Genomic DNA, 22,328 nt, shown 5'->3' on the forward strand with positions numbered 1-22,328 from the left:
GGAAGCAACTGTGGGGCTTCCTTCAGTTGTCACATTTAAAGACCCATTTGCCAGAAGCAGGACTAAGTGTAGTCCCTGCACACTGGCAAAAAGGGAGAGACTTTCCACTGTGCTGGCCAACACTACTAAACCCAGATAGTGTAAATAAGTTTTCCATTGGCACTCATTATGACCAGCAAACAAACAGGGCTTTAACATTCCACAGAAAAAAAAAAACAATGAAATTAAAGATACAATGGGAGGGAGGATTTCTGCAAACTAACCCAGCGTAGCTAAGCAGAGAGTTAACTACCTCTTACCCTCAACCGCATTTAAAGTGTGAATTAACTTTAAAAAAGTGTGGGTCGTGTAAAGTGCAATGGGAGACAATTGTTTTATGAGGGCATTAAATCAGATTCCTGCCTTGAAAACTACAGTTGTTGTTTTCTAGTTAAGACTCAAAGAGGGCTATTGTGCCGGAAGCCTAATGATTAAGTATGCAGGCTTCTGTCAAAATAACAGCAGATATCTTTAAGCGTCTGCAGCTGGGATGCTAGCAGATATTGTGTTGCATTCTGAGCTGGAAGGCTGGAGCAGGAAGGGGATAACATGACAGCTGTAGCGACCCGGGATACCAGGAAGACCTGGAAGCACAAACATTTGCCTTTCTGCCTCACTGGAATCCACATTAGGAGGTCAGCCGCATTACTGAAACCCCCAGACATGACCCGGTGGCAGCTGTGCAGGGGAGTTTACAGCCCAAACACAAACAAGAGATTGGATGCTCAGAGAGGGATTGGTGCTGCCATGCATGTACAGTATGACACTGACATGATCTTGCTGACAGTCAGCCTGGAGTAATTTAAACTACCATTTCATGAGTAGAATCGACACACACATTTATGTATATTCACCAAGTATGAGGGGGTAAGGATGAGAAATGAGGCATGTGGTAACATGAGAATCCCAGTTTGCATCATAAATCAATCAGGATAACATCTCCAAGGTCATATGATCTTACCAAAATACTAAAATGTTTGATGTTGTCCTTGCATATGTCCCACTCAATCAAGCTAAGGTATTCTCCTCAAGTAGACCAAAGGGACTCCAGCTTTTTAAGATCAATGTAACATGTGGAAAGACACCAATTGGACAGGGAGTGGCGCCCAAGGGTTAGATTTTAACACGGACAGACAGCTGGTGCCGTGAGCTATGACAGCAGAGAATTCATATGGAATTCAATTCCCGGTTTTATGGCTACGGAATTGTGGGCAAATCGTGGAGCTTCTCTGCTAAGAACATTAAAGGGCTTTTTTTATGGGTCTGCTAGCAGAGAGCAAGTCCATTTAATGAGTGCCGATGTCCTGCTCATACTCCTCCTCACTTCAACCGCATGCTGCCTCAAAGCCTACATTGGACCCTCAGCCACACGGGGGACATCCGGCCCCTCCATCTACAAACATGGACCGTAATGGGCTATTATGATGACCAGTGTCTTGGAAATATGCTCGGATTTATAGTCCCTGTGTATCCAAACCTAGAATCCTCTGTCTATCATGGCCACATTAGGTTATATGAGACAGGACACCATCAGACCTAATAAGCCTTATCCTTTCCAGAGGATGGCTATAAAATTCCCCCCCTACCATGCCATCAGCTCCAAGTCTAGTAAATTAAACAAATGAATGGCGTCCTGCAGTATCACAATTAAAGCATAGAATAACATGAAACTATGCAGCTCATTAAAGCTCTCCTCCATCTACACTCCAAGAGCAGAGCCCTGGATAACTCAATTATACATCATTTATAAGGCAGACATCTAATGTGTGTATTTTGTTTCATCCTTTCAATGTCAGGCTCATATTCTCCTGTGCTACTATGTTCCTGCATCTGAGCGTTCCTGAAGGCAGGGAAGGAGGGGGGGGGGGGAGGTTACAAAGAGTCAGTTCGGTTGCCCCTGACAACCCATGGCTTTTGCGAAGTTGAGCCCTCACCACTTAAGTTCCCTTCTTTTTCATTTCACTCTTCCTCCCTCCCTTTTTTTCAGTTGGGGGTCTCCTGCTTTTATTAAGTCCCCTCCCCCTTTCGTTACAAACACAACCGTGTTATCCATGTCAAATCCATTGGAGACAGCCTGGGGAAGTCAATATGGAGCCAATAGATTCACTGTGCAACTCCTGAGGCAGGGAAGGCAAACACAGCTGAAACTATCACGGACAGCTCAAAACAACTGCAATTTTTTTATAAAGCAAGACTATCTTTTCAGGCAAGAAGCAATTCAAAGCTGCTATTTCTTAATGCATTTACTGAAGATTTATTCAGGTGTGAGAGAGATGTTCCAGTTCACAGTTTTTTTCCTCAAAGCCATGAACAAGTAAAAGAAAAGTTTAAGTCCCCATGCTTAATGAAAATCTGGACATATGAGGGAAAAATATGAAACTTTCCTCAGAGGGTGTACAAGGTCAGAGCCTAGAAAAAGGTTGTTTTTTTCACACAATAATCTGTACACAATATTGATGTTCTTGAGCAAAGGTTTAAATCAAAGACAAAGGACAAGCACAACATTTTTTTACTTTCTTCTTTGGATACAAAAAAGATATTGGTCAGAAAATATTCTCAGCAGTGTGAAATATGAGCTATGTAGAGAGCAGGAAAATGATTAAAACTACATATAGCCAGGTTTTCTATTGCCTTTTTGTTTTGCAATTAACACCTGCCAACAGCCTTTCACCCCCCTGTCCTAAGCCGCAGGTGTTAGGAGACCAATGTGTGACCTGATGAAAGACACACTGCCAGTTAAGTGCCAAACAGTCTTTTCCCTCACTGATAGGCCATTCTTTATTTAGTCTAGCCTAAGGAGGTGTGCTCAGACCAACACAAACCGGCACCAATACTAAAAATAAACCCATACCCTAAGCGCAGTTCACCAGTCACACTTAAGTGCAGAAAGCTAGCGTTTCCTTGCCTGATATGATAGTAACTCTTAGAATTAAACACACCAGACAGAAAATAGTTGAGGTAAAAGACAGAACATGGCATCACAAGTCAAAGTGTGAATCTCCACCTGTACTGCACTATTTCTCCCACTCTTTTCTTCTCTCGCCCGATGGCCAGAACTCAAGAAGTGACAGTGAATACTAACAATGTGAGCGAGGGTCTCCTGGGCTTCTGTACAGCAGGCGCAGCGTAGAATCATAAATGAGCGACTTTGACAGAAAACACATAGGCTTAAAAAAAAGGGGGGTGAAGGATGAGCAGCAGAGGAGGCAATGAATTTAGAGGTTGGGGGATTTTCAATATGACAGGGGGTAGTTATTTGCTGGCAGCAGCAAGCCCTTTACCAACAAAGGGCCTTTCATATTTCCTGTGAACAGAGACAGAGACTCCCATTAATCCCAGAGGGAGGGCTCATCTCGGGCTTCTCCTCCGCACATAAATTACTCTTCTTATGCCCTTCCTTCCATTACCGCTCAGTGTTTACAGCAAAAAGAGTAAAGAAAGAAAGTCGAGTGGCTAGCCACACATCTTTAATGTGTTAGGCCACTCTTAAAAACTGTTAAGTCGGTGCTAACTCATCACACATGTGCCAACATTTGCTTTGCTCCAAGCCACAGTCGGGAAGCTGAGGCAACCCCTCTTTGGGTCTGTGTCCCTTCTCTCATTCTGTCTCTTTATGTCTCATTTTAGTCTGTCTTTCTCATATGGGAGGAGTGAAAAGCTCTGCCCAGCTGTTGCATTTTTGAGTAGAGAACATGCCAATCCCCACTTATCCTGCACAGAATGGAGTCTTACAGTGGTGCACAGCTGCCTGTGTACACATGCTTAGACCCCTCGGTGGTCTTGTGGAAGGCACGATAAGAGGCTAAGGAACTGCCGTCTTGTCTTGTGTGGAACACTGAGAGTGGATTTGCAAGAAGCAAAGGAATGAAAGAGAGATGGCTGGAAATGGAGAGAGAAAGACGGAGAGGATGGAAAGGATGGAAAAAGGAAAAACACTCACACTTAAGCATGTGCCTGGTATCTGGACCGCCTTTTTTCAAACAGACACAAATCAATGTTGGTGAGATTGCATTTTCCAAGCCCACTGCAGACAGACCAATAAGGCTGGTGATCAGAGGATAGGTTGATGGTTGGCTAGACACTGCATAGGCTGTTTCAGCTTTCAGTAATGCCTAACACCTAGTGCTGCACACATACACACCCTTTAATGCGAGCAAAAGCCCTTTTCATGGTCCTCAATTTAATGATCAATTTGAAGGTGGCCTAGTTGTTACTATGTGTGCAAATGAAAGCTACAACGACCATGCTGTCTTCCTGTGAGATAGTATTGGTTATACTTGTAAGCGGAGCAAAAATATGAATGAATCGTCTCCATAATAGATTATCTCTGTTATCAATTATTATTATTATTATTATTATTTTACAGGCCTCTTGTTTTTGAATAGGCAAATTGATAATATTTAGGTCTGAAGCAATAGAAATCTAGCAGTAATGGACGCTTATAATGTCTGTAGTCTTCTGACATCTCAAACATATAAGAGGATTTTATTCGACTCAATTTCATATCACTAATTGTCAATAATTCCAAACAACACTATGGATCTTTGGGTGGGTCATGAATCTTTCCATTCAAATTTTTCTTTGTCTATGAAAAATCCCACAGTGCATATTTTTTTACTTTATTCAAATTTTGAAGATAATTTATATACAGCTCATAAATAAGTATTATCTGTCAATCAACAACCAAATCTATCAAATAGACATATGAAAGAACAATGTGTGCCAGTGTTGTCCACAGCAGTCTGTGTGCACAGAATAAGCCTGGTAATTGCAGAACAAAGGCTTGTTTGTGTCTTTTGACCTCAGCTCTCCAAAACAACACATTCTTGGTAGAAGAGATGAGAAAAGATTCATACAACTTCGTCAAAGTAGTTTTTCGGCTATTAATCCAATAAGATCCCCTTTAAGGAGAAGCTGTGTGTGTGTGTGTGTGTGTGTGTGTGTGTGTGTGTGTGTGTGTGTGTGTGTGTGTGTGTGTGTGTGTGTGTGTGTGTGTGAGTGTGTGTGCGTGTGTGCTTGTGTGCTGTGGTTGGGGGAGTTGCTTTAAACAAACACTAAATTCTGAAGTAATAAAGCCATGTCAACCTGATGGTTTATGTTAAGCAAATCCTCCCCAGCACACTTTATTTAGGACTCTTCATGTCTGGGAAGTTTCCTGTCCACTAGAGAGGCTTTTTAAGTCTGTTGATATTACTGTAAACTGTGTCAAACATTATTGTCCGTAAAAGGTTTCTGTAGATTTGAAGCATGAATAATGGCTATACACTCATTCACCATAAAAACAAAATCTTTGACGAAACATATGTGTCGCCTGAAACCCTGATGACTAATGGACAATGTTGTGCAGCTCTGTTGTTTCTAATGAAAGTTTATGATTTATAGTTTTTATCAAACACTGACAATGATTTGAAATTACATACTACATCAGAGCACTAGGAGTGTAAACAGGCCAATTAAATTAATGTCCTTATCCATTACCAACACCAGTAACCACGGTTACACGAGTTTGAACATAAAAAAGGGGCCACCAGCAGTGTTTTTTCAGCTTGCCTTGATTCCTCAAACAACCAAAGTGTGACATCATATCATCCACCAGGCTGTGATCAACCAACACTGACTTTTTATGCTTTCCTCCTGACAAATATAGAAGCTTTAAGGAAAGTCCTCAGCTTAAGATGCAGCATTCAATGCCAGACCATAATGTGGCCAACAATGAGGGCAAAAAAAGAGTTTAAAGGCAACATCTAGATGTGGAAATTTAAGGATGTTACATTTCATCTCTATCTCCATGAGTAACGTTGCATGGGAAAAGGGCCACTCAGAAGTGAGTGATTGAATGACCATTATGTTGCCCGCTTTGAGTTACTGATTGTGTTTGCAGCTGAAACCCCGCACAAACACACGGAAATTCAACAGACATTTTCAAGCATTTCCTGTATTTGGTTGGCATCCTCTTCTGCAACAGTACTATGTTTGAACCTAAAGCTTTCGAGTGACAACCATATTCCGCTGCAGTGTGATCACACCCTAAGAGCATGTTTTTCCCCATCTCCTGGCACCCACTTGTCCACAGTCCCCGCTCAAGGTATAAGCTCCAGCGGTAGTGAGGTTTTCAGTTCCAAAATAGCCCTCCCACTCAAAGGTACTAACGCTACTCAGCAGTAGAGATAATGTTTTTTTTCCCCTCACATTTCGTACGTACTGTACAATTTGATAAGTAGTCCATCTGAGCACATAAGTAAGTCCCTCCAACACACAAATGCACATGCATTTACAAACAGCTCTCTCAGGCACACAAAATACTGATGCATTAGTCCTTTACCTCATCCTCTGGCTATCTCGCTGCAAATAAACAAACACTTGAAAAATTCAACAAGCTCCTCTAAATTAATCCTGCAGAGGGGGAGTGAAGCAGCATCACTAAATCAGTCTGTTCCTGCTCTCCAAATTAGGTAAGGCCAGTTGAAATTTCAGAGATAAATGTATAAAAAAAACACAACATACATTATTAAAAATGCCCTTTAAGTTGGACCCCACCAGGGAGGCCTTCTAATAACAAAAAGACAGTTATAGCACAAGTTCTGTGTTGTCATCTATTGCTTATTTCCACTGGGATGTGATTGCGGTCCTATGTACAAACAATGCATCAGGAATAGATAAGCTTCTCCAGAGTCAATAAAAATGGTTTTAGTTGAACCCCATAAGGGACCGGGTATGATTATAAACACAAGTAGTGGAGCTGGAAAAATAACATCATAGCATGTTGATCCAATATAAATGCATGCCTCCCCTGCCTCCCACAAGGGTTTTACAGACTCGGAGCTAAGAGGGAGGATGGGGCTGAAATAACATGTGCTCAATCATCTCTATCCATGGCTGTCCACACGGCACACAACATTCTTTGCATGCTACATTTTATTCAAATGTTTTTTTATGCCTGTCCAGCTTTTCTCCATTGTCTAACAGCTACCCTTTGTACAAGTAAATAACAAGCTAAGACCCACAAAGACAAAAGATTTGCGAGAGAATTAAAACTGCAAAGTGTTGTCAAGCACTTTAAATTGCCTTTGCAGAAAAAAAAAATCTTGATTTGCTGTTCTGAGTCTGCAGAATCTTTCATCTAATAATAATGACCTCAGTTCAAGATGCACTCTTTAATGTGTTTTGTGCTCCAAGTGTTAATCCTCCAGGCATTTCACGCATTGCACCCTGATCTCTCCTAGACACAGTCATGGGAGCATTATGATTCAGAGAAACTCCCGCTGTATGTGCTCTCAATTTCTACTTTGGCAGAAGACAATTGGTCAAACGGTGTGAAAAAGTCATGATTTAAATGAAAGAGAAAACTGGAGAATAAAGATGCCCCCTAGGTTTGATCCAAAGCCCAGCTCCTTAATAAGCCCAATTCATTTTCCTCTTGGGTCTGGCTCCCTCTATCACTAGTGACAGGCGTGAAAGGTCAATAACCTTGGCTCATAGCCCTCATATGGTTAGCAATGCCATAAATTAATGGTTGAGGCCGTTATTCCAAACTCTTCAAGTCAGCCGAAGGAAGCTTATCTTCTACAAAGGTCACAGTGCTTAGAACAATTAGTGTGAGAGTGAAGGGCTGACACAGGACCTATACAAGATTGAGTGTATCACATTCTGGTGCAATCAGATGGATGGTGGTTGGAATGCTGGTGAGCACTGGAACACCTGTGTCACTGTTGTCAAGCCTACAGTATGTGCAGTTCCAGTTTACATAAAATGTGCAGACGTTATTAAACACTTTTTGACAGCAGAATAAAAAAGACTCTCTGGGACTAGGATACTTGCTTTATTTGGAATGTTTACTAAACAACAATAGTGACACCTGTAGACCCAAATGCAATTCAATGCAATGCAACAGCCTTGGAAAAAGTACAACCTTGAAGGTTTTTGTGAAGGAACGTTTTCCCCCTCCAAACAACAAGGGAAGGCAACAGGGACTAGTTTTTCAGGACTCATACTGAACAATGCTGATCCCTTTGTTGCTGCAATGGGCCCTCCACTATCACCCTGATAGTATAATACAATAAATCACACCAAAGTATATAACCCTTATTTAAGTACAACTTGTCGAAACTGGATTCACAAATTCCCTTTTTCTCAACATTACTAGCAGGGCTTCCATTTCTCAGACTCATTTTCATCTCAATTTGCAGTTTTTGAAGAAATTAGGAGTGTTTGGCTTAATGCAACTGATCTCCTGCTAATCCAAACCAAAAAATCATTGTCGTGTATGAATGTGATTCAGAGTTCTGAATGTAAATATTGATTTTAATAGAATTAATCATGCAGCTCAAATGGATGGCAGTTGCCAGTTCCCAGCCTCACACAAGCAGAACCTTACCTGCTCAGGGTAAATAGGCAAACAAAGAATCTTAGAAACTGGTGAAGTAATTTAAACATTTAGAAAGGTAAAGAGAACCATATATTTAATTCAGGACTGGGAACAGATATATAGATGCAAACCTTTGATATTTGACAGCAAACTAGAATGATTTCTGCACTGAGGTGCCAATGTTGCTCTTACTTTTGATAGACAACATCTTGGCAAACATTTTCCATTACTCTAAGAGCTGAAAAGGGTTTAAAAAACAAAAAAAAACAGGGTTTGTGCTGTAGTAGTGATGACAGATGATAGAGTATTTGGAAATCTCTTGATTTAGTGAAAATGTATTTATGATGACAGTCACTTCTAGGAACAGACAATCGAGCCATTGTAATGTCTCCACAATTCTATTTATTGTGTTCGTAATTTAAGTTATAAAGTTAAAAACAACAACAACAAAATCACATTCAAACTGGTATGGCAAAGCCTTCTTCTAAGACACCCCAGAGGTGAAGATTTGTCTAACAGACAAAGTTACGTTATGCAAGTCAGACTCAACATGCATGGAGAAATTAGATGCTTTTTAACTTGGAGCAGCATTTATAACCTCTAGTAAGAATGCACCCCCCACCACCCAGCCCCTGTCCTGCTGAGCAGGCAGTGCTACAGGAAATAAAGTGGCGACATGCTGCACACTCTTTAATGCCTCAGTAAATATCGACAAAGGCAGAGATAATATAAACTCAGACAAAGCAGGCTGCAGAGAGATATGTTGCTCACTGCCATAGTGTGCGCTCAAATGGGGGACAAGAAATTGTTGCAGGTCAATCATAATATCCATGTGGTGATGGCAGACATTGGTGTCAGGAAGGCCTGGTAACAGTAGATCACTTGAGACAAGGAATATGGTGGGTTACATATGCTTATCTGATGAACCAACCGTTAAACAATTTCCCCAATATCTGGTCTATCAAGATTAAACTAACATATTTACGATATATAAAAGTATGATGTTCTTTATATTGTTAGACAGGCAAAATAAAAAAAATAATTTAAACAACTCTCACCCAATAATTCCAGGAATGATAAGATCAATCAGGAGTATATGCAACTTAAATCATATCCTGCTCTCTACCGACGCAGCAGACACACTGAGCATACACTTCTCATAAGAAACTATCAAAAAACCCACAACCTCCACAAAATCTAAGACAACCATCTATCAAATATATTACCAACACCACTAAAATCGCACATCACACTCATGACTGAAGCTGTGAACCAACCAAGGTCACTCTGGGAGAGAATCTCAGTTGTAAAATAAAGGACTAAATGCTACAGTACTGTCCTTGCATTACTCAATTAAGTCCCATCAATCATCAGTTAGAGTCGAGGGAGCGCCTCCATCTCAAAGCACACGTGTAAAAGGGGGGTAGGGCGGGATGAGAAGGGAGTGGTGGAGGGTGTATAAAGAGAAGAGAAGAGAAGAGAAGAGAATATCATGGCATACGACCTAACGACTCATCAGAGGCTAATGTCCAGAGATGCGCTGGTGTGTTGAAATTGAAGCCTCCGCCGGAACACAATAGTCGGCGTGGCCGGCAGGAGGTAGACATCTCGTCCCAGGCAGGATATTGGTCTTCATGAAACATGGTTACAGTATCTGGGTCAATTAACGTTTCCCTGCTTCAAATTTCTCTTTTGTTGTCGGGGGAATAATAGCGTGCCAATTCATGTAGCCTTTTGAACACAGTTGAGGTTTAAATATGTGAGCTATGTGTGTCACCCTTATACAGAACAGGGATAAACACAAGGCTAGTTCTGTTTCTATTTCTCTATTTGTTTCAAACTGTCTCATTAATATATTCATTTGAGTATTAGCTTCCCCGTTTGACCCAGCGCACAAAGACACTGTGTCTGCGAGCGGTGTGTCATTCAGTCCTGCTAAATCTACATCTGGGCAGCCAGTGAATGCACTCCTGTCTAACAGCAACAAAGCTAAAGGTAAAGAAAGCTAAATGTATTGCTGTAAAGACAAAAGATTTAACGAGACAAGGAGAAAGTAGGGGCTTGGCTGTAGCTTCCGTTCACATGCTTGCCGATTAAAAACATGAAACCAAGGCTCTCTGTGCTCTAATCTAGCTCTACATAATGAGAAAAACAAGCACTGTGTAGAGAGAAATTGTAGGCAAAATCCAACGGGGGTATTGCACAATAAACAGCTGGGGCAACACAGCAAACAGGGCTTTCTTTGTAGAGACAGGATCTGTGAAAGAGATATGGTGTTGTTTGCTCTATCAGCCAAAAAAGGCCGCCCCACAGAAGAAAAATGGCACCCAAATCCACAAATCAGTCCCCGGAAAAGTAAACAATTCACTCCCTGAGCTGATGTATTGTCTTCTAAGTGCAAGGTGGCATTTTCTTTTCCACACTGGTTCTACCATTTCTCTTGTGAAAAATAACACTAGCCTAGTTATAAGTTGGAATATATGCAGAAAGTCAGGTCAATATAGCTATTTATACACGGCCTCATTACATAGCCGGGTCATAGTATGCGCTTCCTGGGTGTTCTTAGTATTAAATAAAATCCCATCACAAGCAGTGTGTCAGCTGAACCAAAGAAAAATCACCAAGAAAGCTTCAAGCTCCCTCTCACATCATGACCAATAGGAAAAGATTGTTTTAGTAGAAGGAATAAATCTTTTCTCTTGTGACAGTGCTTTAGATGGAAGCACACATCAATTTTAAAACCTTAGCAATACAGCGTCAGGGATGGAGGGGCCCAGGTGTGATCTAGAACCAAATAACCTATAAAACCCGTCTAACCTTCACACGACTGTGAGAAGGAGCAATACAGTTAAAAGGTCTGCCCACATCTGTTTGCTGCCCCCTTGAATCATGCCAGACAATGATATTTTTTGAGTTTGCAAATGTAGTTAAATGCAACCTTGTGAAAAACAAATGACATCCTGTATTTATGTAGTTAAGTCAGATTATACCGTAAAGTCTGACTGCTGATTTTCACTTTGACTAACAGATAGTTATAGAAGTCTGTGTTACCAGGAGCTGTCTGGGTTCAAGCTAATTATATGCCAAGGACAACCCCCCACACACTCTTACAGGCATGAGAGAAACACCTTTACTACTGACCAATGTCAGAGCCACACACAGTTAGGTGCCAACAGCAGAGGGCAGGGCCTGCAGCTGATAAGAGTGATATGAGCAGAGGTGACGAGAAGCCATCAGGATAATGTCCGCCTCTACAAAATACTTTATCTAGGCAGAGGCATTTTTCAGGTACCTGTCTACCTCAGAACAAGGAGAGATTATTTTCAGGCCAGCCTTTGTTTTTGTGGAGAACCCAGATCCTAAAAAAGGTCAGACATAAATAAAATATGTTGTCTCCTGCCATGCCACCCAGCGGGCTCAAAAACACACCCACAAATTAGACATGGATGGGCGCAATCGCTTCAGTATGCTAACATTATTATTTCATTTTAACGATATAGACTTTTGACTTGAACAGATCCTCTGAAAATGGCTTTGTCGGCCCTTACACAAGCTCTGACTTACTCTTCTTCCTTGCTTTACTGTAGGCAAATAACATCAAAGGTTACTTCCCAAAACCATACACTGCCAAGATCCAATCTGCCGTCATAATATGTAGGGGATATCTAGGCCATGGTGCTACCAGGGAAAAAAAACAGTGACAAGGAGAAGAAAAGAAAAGAAAGTATGCAGGCTGACAACAATGAAAAAAAGGGAATTCAACCCCAACCCGCCATTGATGCTTTAGCTGGGAATTGGAACGCAGCCTTCATTACAACATATTGATCAGTGCAAACAAAGACCCTGGATTCATTGATCCACTTCCAGAAAAAAAAAAGATGGGGGGATGGGGGCAATGAAGTGCGCTTACAAACAAACTCAAGAGTCAAACTGCTGCTTTAGATTATAAATATTAAGGAAGAAGTACAAGAATTTAAACCCAATGTATAAGACAAAGATGACTCTTGTGAATTATTTTTGCAATATCATTTAAAAGCCAGAACTTCCATGTATCTCATGCCTCTTTTCATTTTTTTCACCCTTCTTCGACTGCATGATAACACCGCTGTGCTCTATAGGGCAAGAATTTGAATATTAAGAAAGTCATGTTTGGCTATTGAATAATTCAGCACACACAGACATCAATACAGACCTCATACACCTCAGACATAAAGATCTGAGAGGCAGACGCTCTTTTTCTGACACCCTGGACTTCCAAAGATACCAGTTTTTTTCTTAAAGTTACCAACCATAGACTGTATATTTCCATAAACAACAGAGGTTGATATTACATCGAAACTCTGCAATTTTAAAAAATATATTTCTTTGTATTCCTTGGCAAATATAAATAGAGCGATAGAGATAAATAGAGATCTCACTTTGCAGACTGCCTGAAAACCTGTTTTTGTGAAATTTTCTTCTGTCTGTTTCTCCATGATGAACGATCAACCCCACAGGTCACAACAACAAGAGGTAGGGGTGCCGTACAATTGCCGTCACCCTGGTGGGGGGTCAGGACCTTGTTGGCTGGTCTTTCATTCATCTACACCGCACCAAGAAAACCCCCCCACTCGCTAAATCCCGAATCTGTGTTCAGGAAAGAGAGCATGTCAGCGAGCACTTGGCCCAGTTTACAGGAGAGGGTCGAGCAGGGTCACGTCTCACCAAACACTGGGGCCCCTTAAACACATCTGAGTGGCCCCAGCTGTACCCAAGAGCTATCACGATCTTAACAGAGCGCAGAGAACCAGAACAACATTCAAATGGGTTCAGTTGGTGCAGAATTTCAGGATTTCAAGAGTACAATGTTTTTCTTTTCAAAGGGCTGAGGTTTGGTTTGTTTAACAGGTTTGATTTAAACAAACAGAAAAGAGGGGTAATTAAACTTAATGATGGATCAACTGCAAATTCTGAGAAACATATAGCCCAAGAGAGCTCTCGAGTTTATGTACTCATTGCTGACGTTGACACTACAACTTTCTACAATCACATTATTAAACTAGTCAACTGTAAGTCCCTCCCCTCAACTTGTCTGTGGATCCGCCTCACTGGACCTCCATGACGAGCTCACACTTGAAGTATTTAAACCAAAGCTAAAGTAGGCGGCAGACGCACTTTTCTTTCATCGCCAGAGCTTGCATAATTGTCAAGAAAATTAAGTACAACACAGGGGGGTGGGGTGCAGAGAAGAAAAATGAAAGCAGAAAAAGATGGTTAGGGGTAGGGATGGAAGAACAGCAGCATAAGAGAGTGTATTAAGCCCAATTAGGCTTTTGGGCTTTTCATTAACCCAGTTTTTAGGGAGGGAAACCTCTGCTGAATAATGCTCCGACTGACTCACTCTGCAACCCTGCTTTAAAGGCCTCATCTGAAAAAAAAAGAAGACCTGCACAATGTGTGTCAGCTCTCCAAAGCCACCAGAATTCCATTAGACACCCAGGGGCAAACCACCCGCAGGCTACCTGAAATTAAATGCAATTTAGTAAAACAAGACACTTCATCAAGTGACTAAACCAGATAAGAGAAAACACTGCACAACGCTTAAAGCTGCTTTCATCTGTATGATGGTCTGATAGGAGCTAACGACGTTTGGTCATTTCCCTCCTCTTGGTATCAGGCCAGAGCAAATAGTCCAACCCTAAAAGCAAGGTCATGTGGGCCCTGCTAAGCCTGATGTGGTTTTGTATCTTCAAACAATGAGCGTAACCTCCCTTTAATGGATCATTGGAGAGGACTTCTTATGGAAGAATAATTGTCCTTCCTGTTTTTTCCCTGTGCTGCTCTGCCTAGCAACTTTGAAGAAACACATTTTTTAAAAATCTATTGAGAATCAATGGGGCATCCCATGGCCAGCTAACAGTTAACTTAAAAGTCTTTACGCCCCCAGGAATGTGATTAAATCTTACAGTCAAATAGCTTTGTCAACTGGTTGGCCACAATTGCCATCATCAAATCCACAGGATGTCTCTAATTCAGCGCATACAATGCCAGCTGTTTGCATGTGAAGTGCTACCATTTCCAGGTTTTACAGACCTCAGGATGTGTATTCTCTTAATCAATAACAAAGACGAGACTGCGATTAGATGGGACAGCCATATCTAACAGCTTACCCCTGCTGCATCGCATGCATGTTCTGGGGTCGAAAGCAATACAATATGAGCAAAGGGATCAAATTACGGACATCTTACACAAGGTACTGGTGGTATTACAGAATCTATTTCAAACAAGTTTAATATGAAACAAATAATTTAAGGATTGTATGCATACTTGAATAAGATGACTGGCTTAGTTATATCATGAAAAAGCCCATGTTTGGACTTGAAGGTAGAATAATTAGTGACAGCTACAATAAGATCCTGTTAATAATCTTATGTCTATTGGAGCACCATTTACTATGTTATTAAAATGCTAAGGAAATTCAAGGCATTAGCTACATGTGGCTAAAGCACCATTTTGAATGACAAAAACTCACAGCTACTGGTCAAAAACAATAACCCAAAACAGCATGGTAAAAGCAAAGTTGAAAAACTTTCGCTATACTCTCCACAATGTGGGGGCTTTGTCTTTCAAAACATGCCACAGGAGCTTTTCATTAGAGAATGCAGTTTCATTAACATCATCCCACGCTGCTGAGCCCTGCTGCATTACAATGACACAGGAGTGCCCCTCTCTGTCAAGGAAAACTCCACAGAGCAACAACTCACTGGGGGAGGGGGAGGTAGAGAGAAAAAGGAAAGAAGGAAGGGGGGGGGGGGGGCAAACAAAAGGGAACCTGATTACCCCTGGTCACGGCTCATCCACAAGCGACAGAGGGAAATCCATCACCTGCAGGATCAAACAGAAACTTGTGCACAAGGTAAAGCCCAGTGAAAGCTGTAACCACCCATCTTCCCTCACTCCTTTCTTCCCTCGTCATTGCTACCCCTCCCCACTCCACCTCTCTGACTCACATCAACGGCAACATGCAACTTTTAGGCACTAGCTGTGAAATCCAACACAAGTGAGAACGTTTTCTGCTCCGAATGACCTCAAGGCTCGAACCTCTCTCATGGCACACTGGTGATATATTCCACTTTTTATTACCGTCTGTAGGATTGCATTTCATGCTAGCTGCATCCTGATTTTGCCAATAACAAACTCCAAAGAGACTGCATTGGTCATGATTGCTTTAATGTAATGGACTACTGCAAAAATAATCATTATTTTACACTTTCTTGTCTGCAACTGGTTGTTATTAAAAATATAAACGTACTACAGCTGGGTCACAGAAAGACAATTGCTGCAACAAACACTTTGAAAGACACTAAAATTGCTGTTATTTCTGTCATTGTGTGGGTGTAGCAATTGTAAGACTGCAATTGGAGACATTACCATATAATTCTAGTATGAAGCTCAAGGCATAAAAGTGTTCCAAGTAACAGAAATAAACACTTTCTGCATATAGTTTAAAGGGATTTTAACGAAGTGTAAAGAGAAGGTTATAGAAATAGGAGAAGCTAAATAATAAATAATGGCGAATAGTACTGAAAAATGCACCAACAAAATAAAATGCAATTTTTCTAAACTAAGCTATTTGCTTCATTAAAGTTGCAAGTATTAAAAATCTGTGGGTGATTTTTTTTTCTTCATTGCAACAAGAAAAGTCCCTGGTGCAATCAACAATATTTTCCTGCATCTGACGAAAAAGTCAGTAGAAAAATGTAGTTTTAACTAAAAGCAAATTTCAAAACCACAAACTGTTAAAGCCAATGTATTGAATAGTACAAGAGCAACAATCTGCCTGTGTTTGTTTCTGCTCTGAAGGGGGAAAAAAACAGCAAGTAAGCAACATCGACAGGAGCTATAGAAAGTTATACCACATTGAGCAGGTTTACAAGGCAAACTACATGACTTCCAACACCACACAACCTCACTGAAGCTAATTGTTTAAATATGGCAGGCATGTTCTGATCCTCCCTGAAATGTAACACATGTAGACCTAGACAAGCATGCTCAACCCTTATGCATGCTGACACACACACACACACACACACACACACGTTCAAACAAAGACATAACAAGCATCAAGCCCAGAATGGCAGCACTAGTATACCAATATTTCACCACTCACCGTTGAAAAGGGGCTGTCCTCTCTCCGTCATATCTGGCACCACAACCTTGTATACATCTTCAGAGAAGCCCAGTCGGCATGGTGGGGTGCCCCTGCCCTCTGCTACAATCTGTGACAGTGGGGGGAGGGGGGTTAAGGGGAAAGCAGTAGAAGGAGGGGGGGGGGGGGGGCACAATGAGTCATAAATCAACCTTAAAAAATGCACTCTGTTGCCTCCAAATGCTCTCGGTCACGTTCTGAAGTCTCCACCGTTGTACAAAAGCATCTGTTGTTTTTATAGCAGGAACCGCAATTAGGATAATGAGGCCAAAAGGGTTAAGCATTAGCCAAAAAGCATGGCTAGGCAAGAACAAGCTCCATTTGTCCCCCTGGAGAGGCCCAGGCACAGGCAAGGGTTACGACCAACTCTCTTTTGGTCAGCCCCTCTGATCAACACGCTGCTCTGGACAAACACTCTACTTTGAAGTACAGGAACAAGGGAATAAAAAAGTAAATGCTAAAGATCCCCTGTTAGAGGAGTAAACATGAGCAAAGTCAGAGTAAACGAAAAAACAACTGGTGCTGTCGAAAGAAACAGTAGGGCTAAGAGAGTGATCAATAAAGTGTTTTTTTTTTTAACAAAGCGAAACTCTGTGCTAAGGGTGTCTGCACAAAAGATTTGGAGAATAGTGTGGGATATTGCAAAGGGGGAAATTGTGTGAACAGCATGGGCTTGTGTTTTGTTAAAACGTGAATTTCGCAAGAAATCACAAGTGGACGAAATGCTCTGGCTTCAAAATCCACTCCATCACACAATCCCAAGCATTGATTCAGCTCCCAGGAACAGACAGAGGCCTGGCCCTATTTCTTTAGCATGCACTCTAAAAAGAATGTAAAACGAGAGGAGTCCTGCTGAAAAAGAGCATTGTGGGTATCCGTGCCACTTGCCATTCTTAATCAAAGGAATTTAAATGGAAAATACTGGGAGAGAGAGAAGGGGGAGGAGCAGAGCCGATAATTCAGCAGTATATATATATATATACATATATATATATATAAGCATTTCTGGATATAACACAAACTAACTATTCAATCTGCTGAAACTGCATTATTAAAGTGTATCGCTTATTAAGGAGCTCTGTTTCAACAATGTAGTCACAGAAAATATATTTCCTCAAGCATACTATTTTAATCCTTGTGGTTGGACCTAAATCATTATCCCATCACCGTTACATGCAGTTAGGCTCTTAATAATGTGCACTGCGATAGTACTTTACAGTAGGCTACTTTTCATTGTTGCAGACAGACAATCATCTGACCGGAGGACAGAGACACGCTGCAGCAATCTACATAAATATTAAACCTAAATATAATCGAGTAAGAACTAGGTTAATGTGAGCCTGTAACGTTTAACTTCCCAAGGCATTGCACATTAAGCAACGAACTCTAAAACAAAGCGTACGTCATCCCCATTTAGATACTTCAAACATTAAATAATTAATTTGAATGAGCTACAATTTTAACCAAAAACAGCGTCTCGTGCGCATAGAGTAAAAATGCCCCGTTAGCTCGCGCTACACAGACATTACATTTACTGTTTACACGCCGTGTTTAAGTGCCAACTCAATCAAAAACATCATCTCCAAAAGAACAACAAGCAGCTAAAACTGTCCGGTGCAAACTCCGCTAGCTTGAAAACCGGTTTTGAGATTTCGTTACCTGCAGTCCTGCCAAGAGCGCCAGCAGGAGCAGACCGCTGCCCTCGTGTAGTGAGTACATTGGGACGGCCGTGACTGCTTTATTTCCCCCCTTCGGAATCAGCGTTAAAAAAAAAAAAAGGAAGAAGTAAAAAAAATAAAAATTAAGAATATCCCTCTGGCTCAAGTGTGGCCGTGGCGGTTAAGGTTTCCTCTCTACGACAAAGGCAGGAGCGGTGGCGGCGGCGGCAGCATGTAGCAGCAGCCTCCTCCTCTTGTCTATCCAGTTCAGTACTGAGAGGGGGAGCAGTGCCTGGTACTGAGGCTGCTGCTGCTGCTGCTGCTCCCTCCCATTCAGTCCTACACACAAAACAATAAGAGCCCCGGCCACTAGTCTATAAACCGCCCATCTCACTGTCTCTCCCTACTGGTCACACAGCCAATTTCACTGCTGGGACCGAGAGGGGTCCCCTATGTTAGCCATCATCCCATATGACAGAGTATTATAATATTAACACGTAATAGTCATGTTCACTCGCAGTGGGTGGTAGCCAGAGTTGATTCTGCGGTGATTTTTTTTTTTTAAATCTTAGATAATATTTTATTTTATTCTATGTTGTGCTACCCCCCCCCCCCCCCCCCCCTCAGTTGTAGCCTATTATATTTAAAACATTTTAGATGCAATCATTTCATACCTGGATTTTAATGACATTAACCAATAATCATGTTGTGCTCGTTGATATTAATAAAATGTCTTTAGCATATGTCTCCCCATTTCATAGTTGTCAGCATTTTAAGGACACCATTTATTTGCTTATTGGTTAATTTCACTCACTATATTTAAATTAGACTGTGGTATTAATGCAAAGAAAAACAAGTAGCCTATTACTATAAAATAGTTATGGAAGTTATTTAAAGTTGTCAAATGATAAGAGCCTATGTAAATTCAGCTTTATCAATGTCATGAACATCAGTGATTCAGGATCCAGTCAGTTGTCTCTCAGCCAACAAGCTTCATTGATGTTTTTTTTTTGTTTTTTTAAAGATTTTAATCACATTGCCCTCAAATAATTGCTGTCTACCGCTCATCTGATCTTAAGGATCTTAGGTATCATTAGTGTCAATTATTTGGCACCAAATGTATGCACGTGTGTGTGTGACACACTCCCTCTCTTACACAAATTCAAACCCACGCAGGCTCACTCATTGCTGCCCAACAAGCTCACTGTTTAAGAAATGACTGTATCACTGTGGAATTTTGAATTCTGCATGTATCATTACTTAAGTGTAGAATCCATTAGTAAAGCTTTTTTTCATGTTCCTCTAAAATATGCAATGAATAATTCCCTCATATTATCTTCTCATGTGATACGGACTGATGAAGGTTAAATTACCTTGGTTGTGCTGCTGATGAATTAAAGAGAAGGCTGTATGGAATAGATTGTATCTGCAACACAGAGACATGTTAGGTAGATGAGGAAAAGTATGTTTTTTATCTTCACATAAAAAATAAAAAAAACAAGGGCTGACTTTTGGTTCATTTCCTCCTGGGCAATCTGTTGTTTTTCAAGTTATTGGCGTTTTGAGGTGCATGTGAGTATTTGATGGGAGAGATGCTGCTCCCCTCCTCCTACAAATCAAACCATCCGCTCCTGAGAGTGTGCTGTTATCCTAAGCAAACAGTGAGCACCATCACATCCCACTTACAGACAGCACACACAGACAACAAACACACAGACAGAGAGGGCTGAATAGTTTTTAAGTGTTTGCTGCTTGTAACAAGTGACACGGGTCACTGCACAATCTTGTCATTGATTAGTATACCTGATCATCCTTGTTTTAAAATAATCTGTTGTCTCTTTGGTGGGAATAAATGCAAGCAAAAGAAGAAAGTGCAACAAAATCAAGCAAACATTCTTCGCCCTCTAAATAAAGATTTGTGTTATGTTCCAGGGACATGTCTATAATGTTTTGACTGGGGGGGCCCTACCCAGGCATTGACTTATCAAGGGGTGGCGTGAAATATGTATGTGCACACATGCATACAGAATTGCATTTATTGAGTTTATCTAAGCATACAGTGTTACATTAATTTGTGCACTTTTATTTAAATCAAACAAAAGACTTTCATGCTTAGTTCTGTAGAGGCTCAAAAACAAACCGGTATCTTCAGAAGTCATAAATAAAGTACCAACAAAAAGAGCTTCATTAAAACTTCTTGATGCACTACTCCTGATGCACCCGAGTCCAATTAGTTGGTTTGAACTTAAGTCCTGCCTCTGACTGCCAATATTAAGCTTTTTCACACAGTAGCCCATTTCAGATTGCGCGATCGTGCCGTAGCTTAGCTCAGCCGTCGTAACGTCTTTGTACATACATATTGATTACACGATGGGGTAATATTAGTGTTCCAGTCTGTGAATTCACATTACCCACATACACACACAGTCATGCATGTACAGACACACACACACACACACACACACACAAGCACTGCACTCTCCAGATGGCTCAACTGATCCTGTCTAGCCCCTGTAACACCTCTGTTGCTACCTGTGAAGACGGTAAAGAGGGGGGTCACTTCGTCCCCCGCCATTACATTCATATTTATGGTGAAATGTCACAGGGACAGAGAAACGGCAGTTTGAAAAGAGCATGTGATTCTGCCACATGGCGACTACCCCTGGTCACTATGCCTTTATACTGTAACAGCAAAGTTGTCTTGCTGTTTAGCCTCTGTTACTACCTCTGACGCTGGCTGGCATGTTTTATATTGAGGGTGGGCATAACAGTCCCGCCTTCACGTCTAAAGATGATGGGTTAAAGATGATGGGTTTAAAGATGGGCCCATACCACCCTAAGCCCCCCCCCTGGAAATGCCCCTGATGCTTTGCCGCACAGATTTTCCTACAGCTATGAAGAAAAATGACAAAACCATGTTTCAGATTCAATGTGCTCTCTTTTTGTTTTCTCTGAAAGAATCAGGGCAGATCAAAGTGAATGACCTGTTGATAATTGATATCACATTTTGCACAAATTGTTAAATTCATGTAATCTAATCTAATTGAGAGTGGGATCAAAATGCCCCCATCTCTTTGATTAATGCAGAGGCGGTTATCTTTCATCAGTACTTGTCTGGGCTGGGAGGAGAGGAGGCGTTGGTGGGAATCCAATTTGGACTTGGTGCATTCAATCAAACAATATCATGTTGCATGATTCATAAGACCAATCTGAGAGCCCCTGAGAACCCTGTGTGCAGCATATACCTGAATTACGCATGGCCTAAAAAGTGCAGTCAAAGGTGAAATTTAGCACCAAGGTCACTGTGCAGTCCATGCTGAATGTATTCTCCTGCCTGTGCTGCATGTGTGTGGACAGATAACATTGTGTTGCAGGCATGTGCGTGAGGCAGCCTTATGATGCATGTTGTTCGTGGTGCTGACACCGCGGTTGACTGCCATAAACGCAGGTGTCCGAGGGGCTGGTGGCCTGGAGGAGCCCTTGATTCCACACCTTTTACTCTGCACAATTGGATGCAGCAGGGTGGCCTTGATGGCAAGGGAAGAAAAATGGACGAGGTCAGCAGCACTTTCACATCTGCAGCAATTCCTCCTGCTGACTCTGTGTTGAAACAGGAATATCACACAGTTCAACCTCTTCTCTTATACTGTTACTGTTCAGAGCTCTGTCAGTTTAACTGAAAGCCAAAATTAAATAATTTTATTCAGTGACACATGCATACATCATCTCTCTTTTTTTTCCTAATTGACATTGAAACAGTTTCATTTTATTTTACATTTAAATATTAAATGTAAATAAAATGAAACTGTTTAATATAAGTAATAAGTAAGGGAGTATGTACCCTTTTTTTGGAATAATCACATATTTCAACCCCACAAAACTCTTGGCTTTTTATCTCGTCATCGGCAATCCGATGTGTGTCAAAGGTTGCGTTGGAACAGATTAGCGTTTAGAAAGGAGCAACCCAGTCCTCAGAGCCATTATCAATTCCAATCAAACTTCATTGTTATGCATTCAATAAAGCTTCTCTAAGGACCACAGCAATGCTCTGATTATTCTTCTCTTGTGCCAAATCGGC

General features: G+C 41.3%; 1 protein-coding gene across 1 annotated transcript in view; it reads right to left on the minus strand.

Annotated features, from left to right (window-relative positions):
• Window positions 1-18,563, minus strand: part of cdh2 (cadherin 2, type 1, N-cadherin (neuronal)) — a 57,774-nt gene extending 39,211 nt beyond the window's left edge. The window contains exons 1-2 of the mRNA XM_061044771.1: window positions 18,252-18,563; window positions 16,554-16,662 (exon numbers count right to left, since the gene is read on the minus strand). Of these exons, the coding sequence (XP_060900754.1) occupies window positions 16,554-16,662; window positions 18,252-18,311 (169 nt within the window). The 5' untranslated portion in view covers window positions 18,312-18,563. The remainder of the gene's footprint in view (window positions 1-16,553; window positions 16,663-18,251) is intronic.
• Window positions 18,564-22,328: the final 3,765 nt, after the last annotated feature.

This window comes from Labrus mixtus, chromosome 8, assembly GCF_963584025.1.
Source record: "Labrus mixtus chromosome 8, fLabMix1.1, whole genome shotgun sequence".
NCBI classification, from domain to species: domain Eukaryota; kingdom Metazoa; phylum Chordata; class Actinopteri; order Labriformes; family Labridae; genus Labrus; species Labrus mixtus.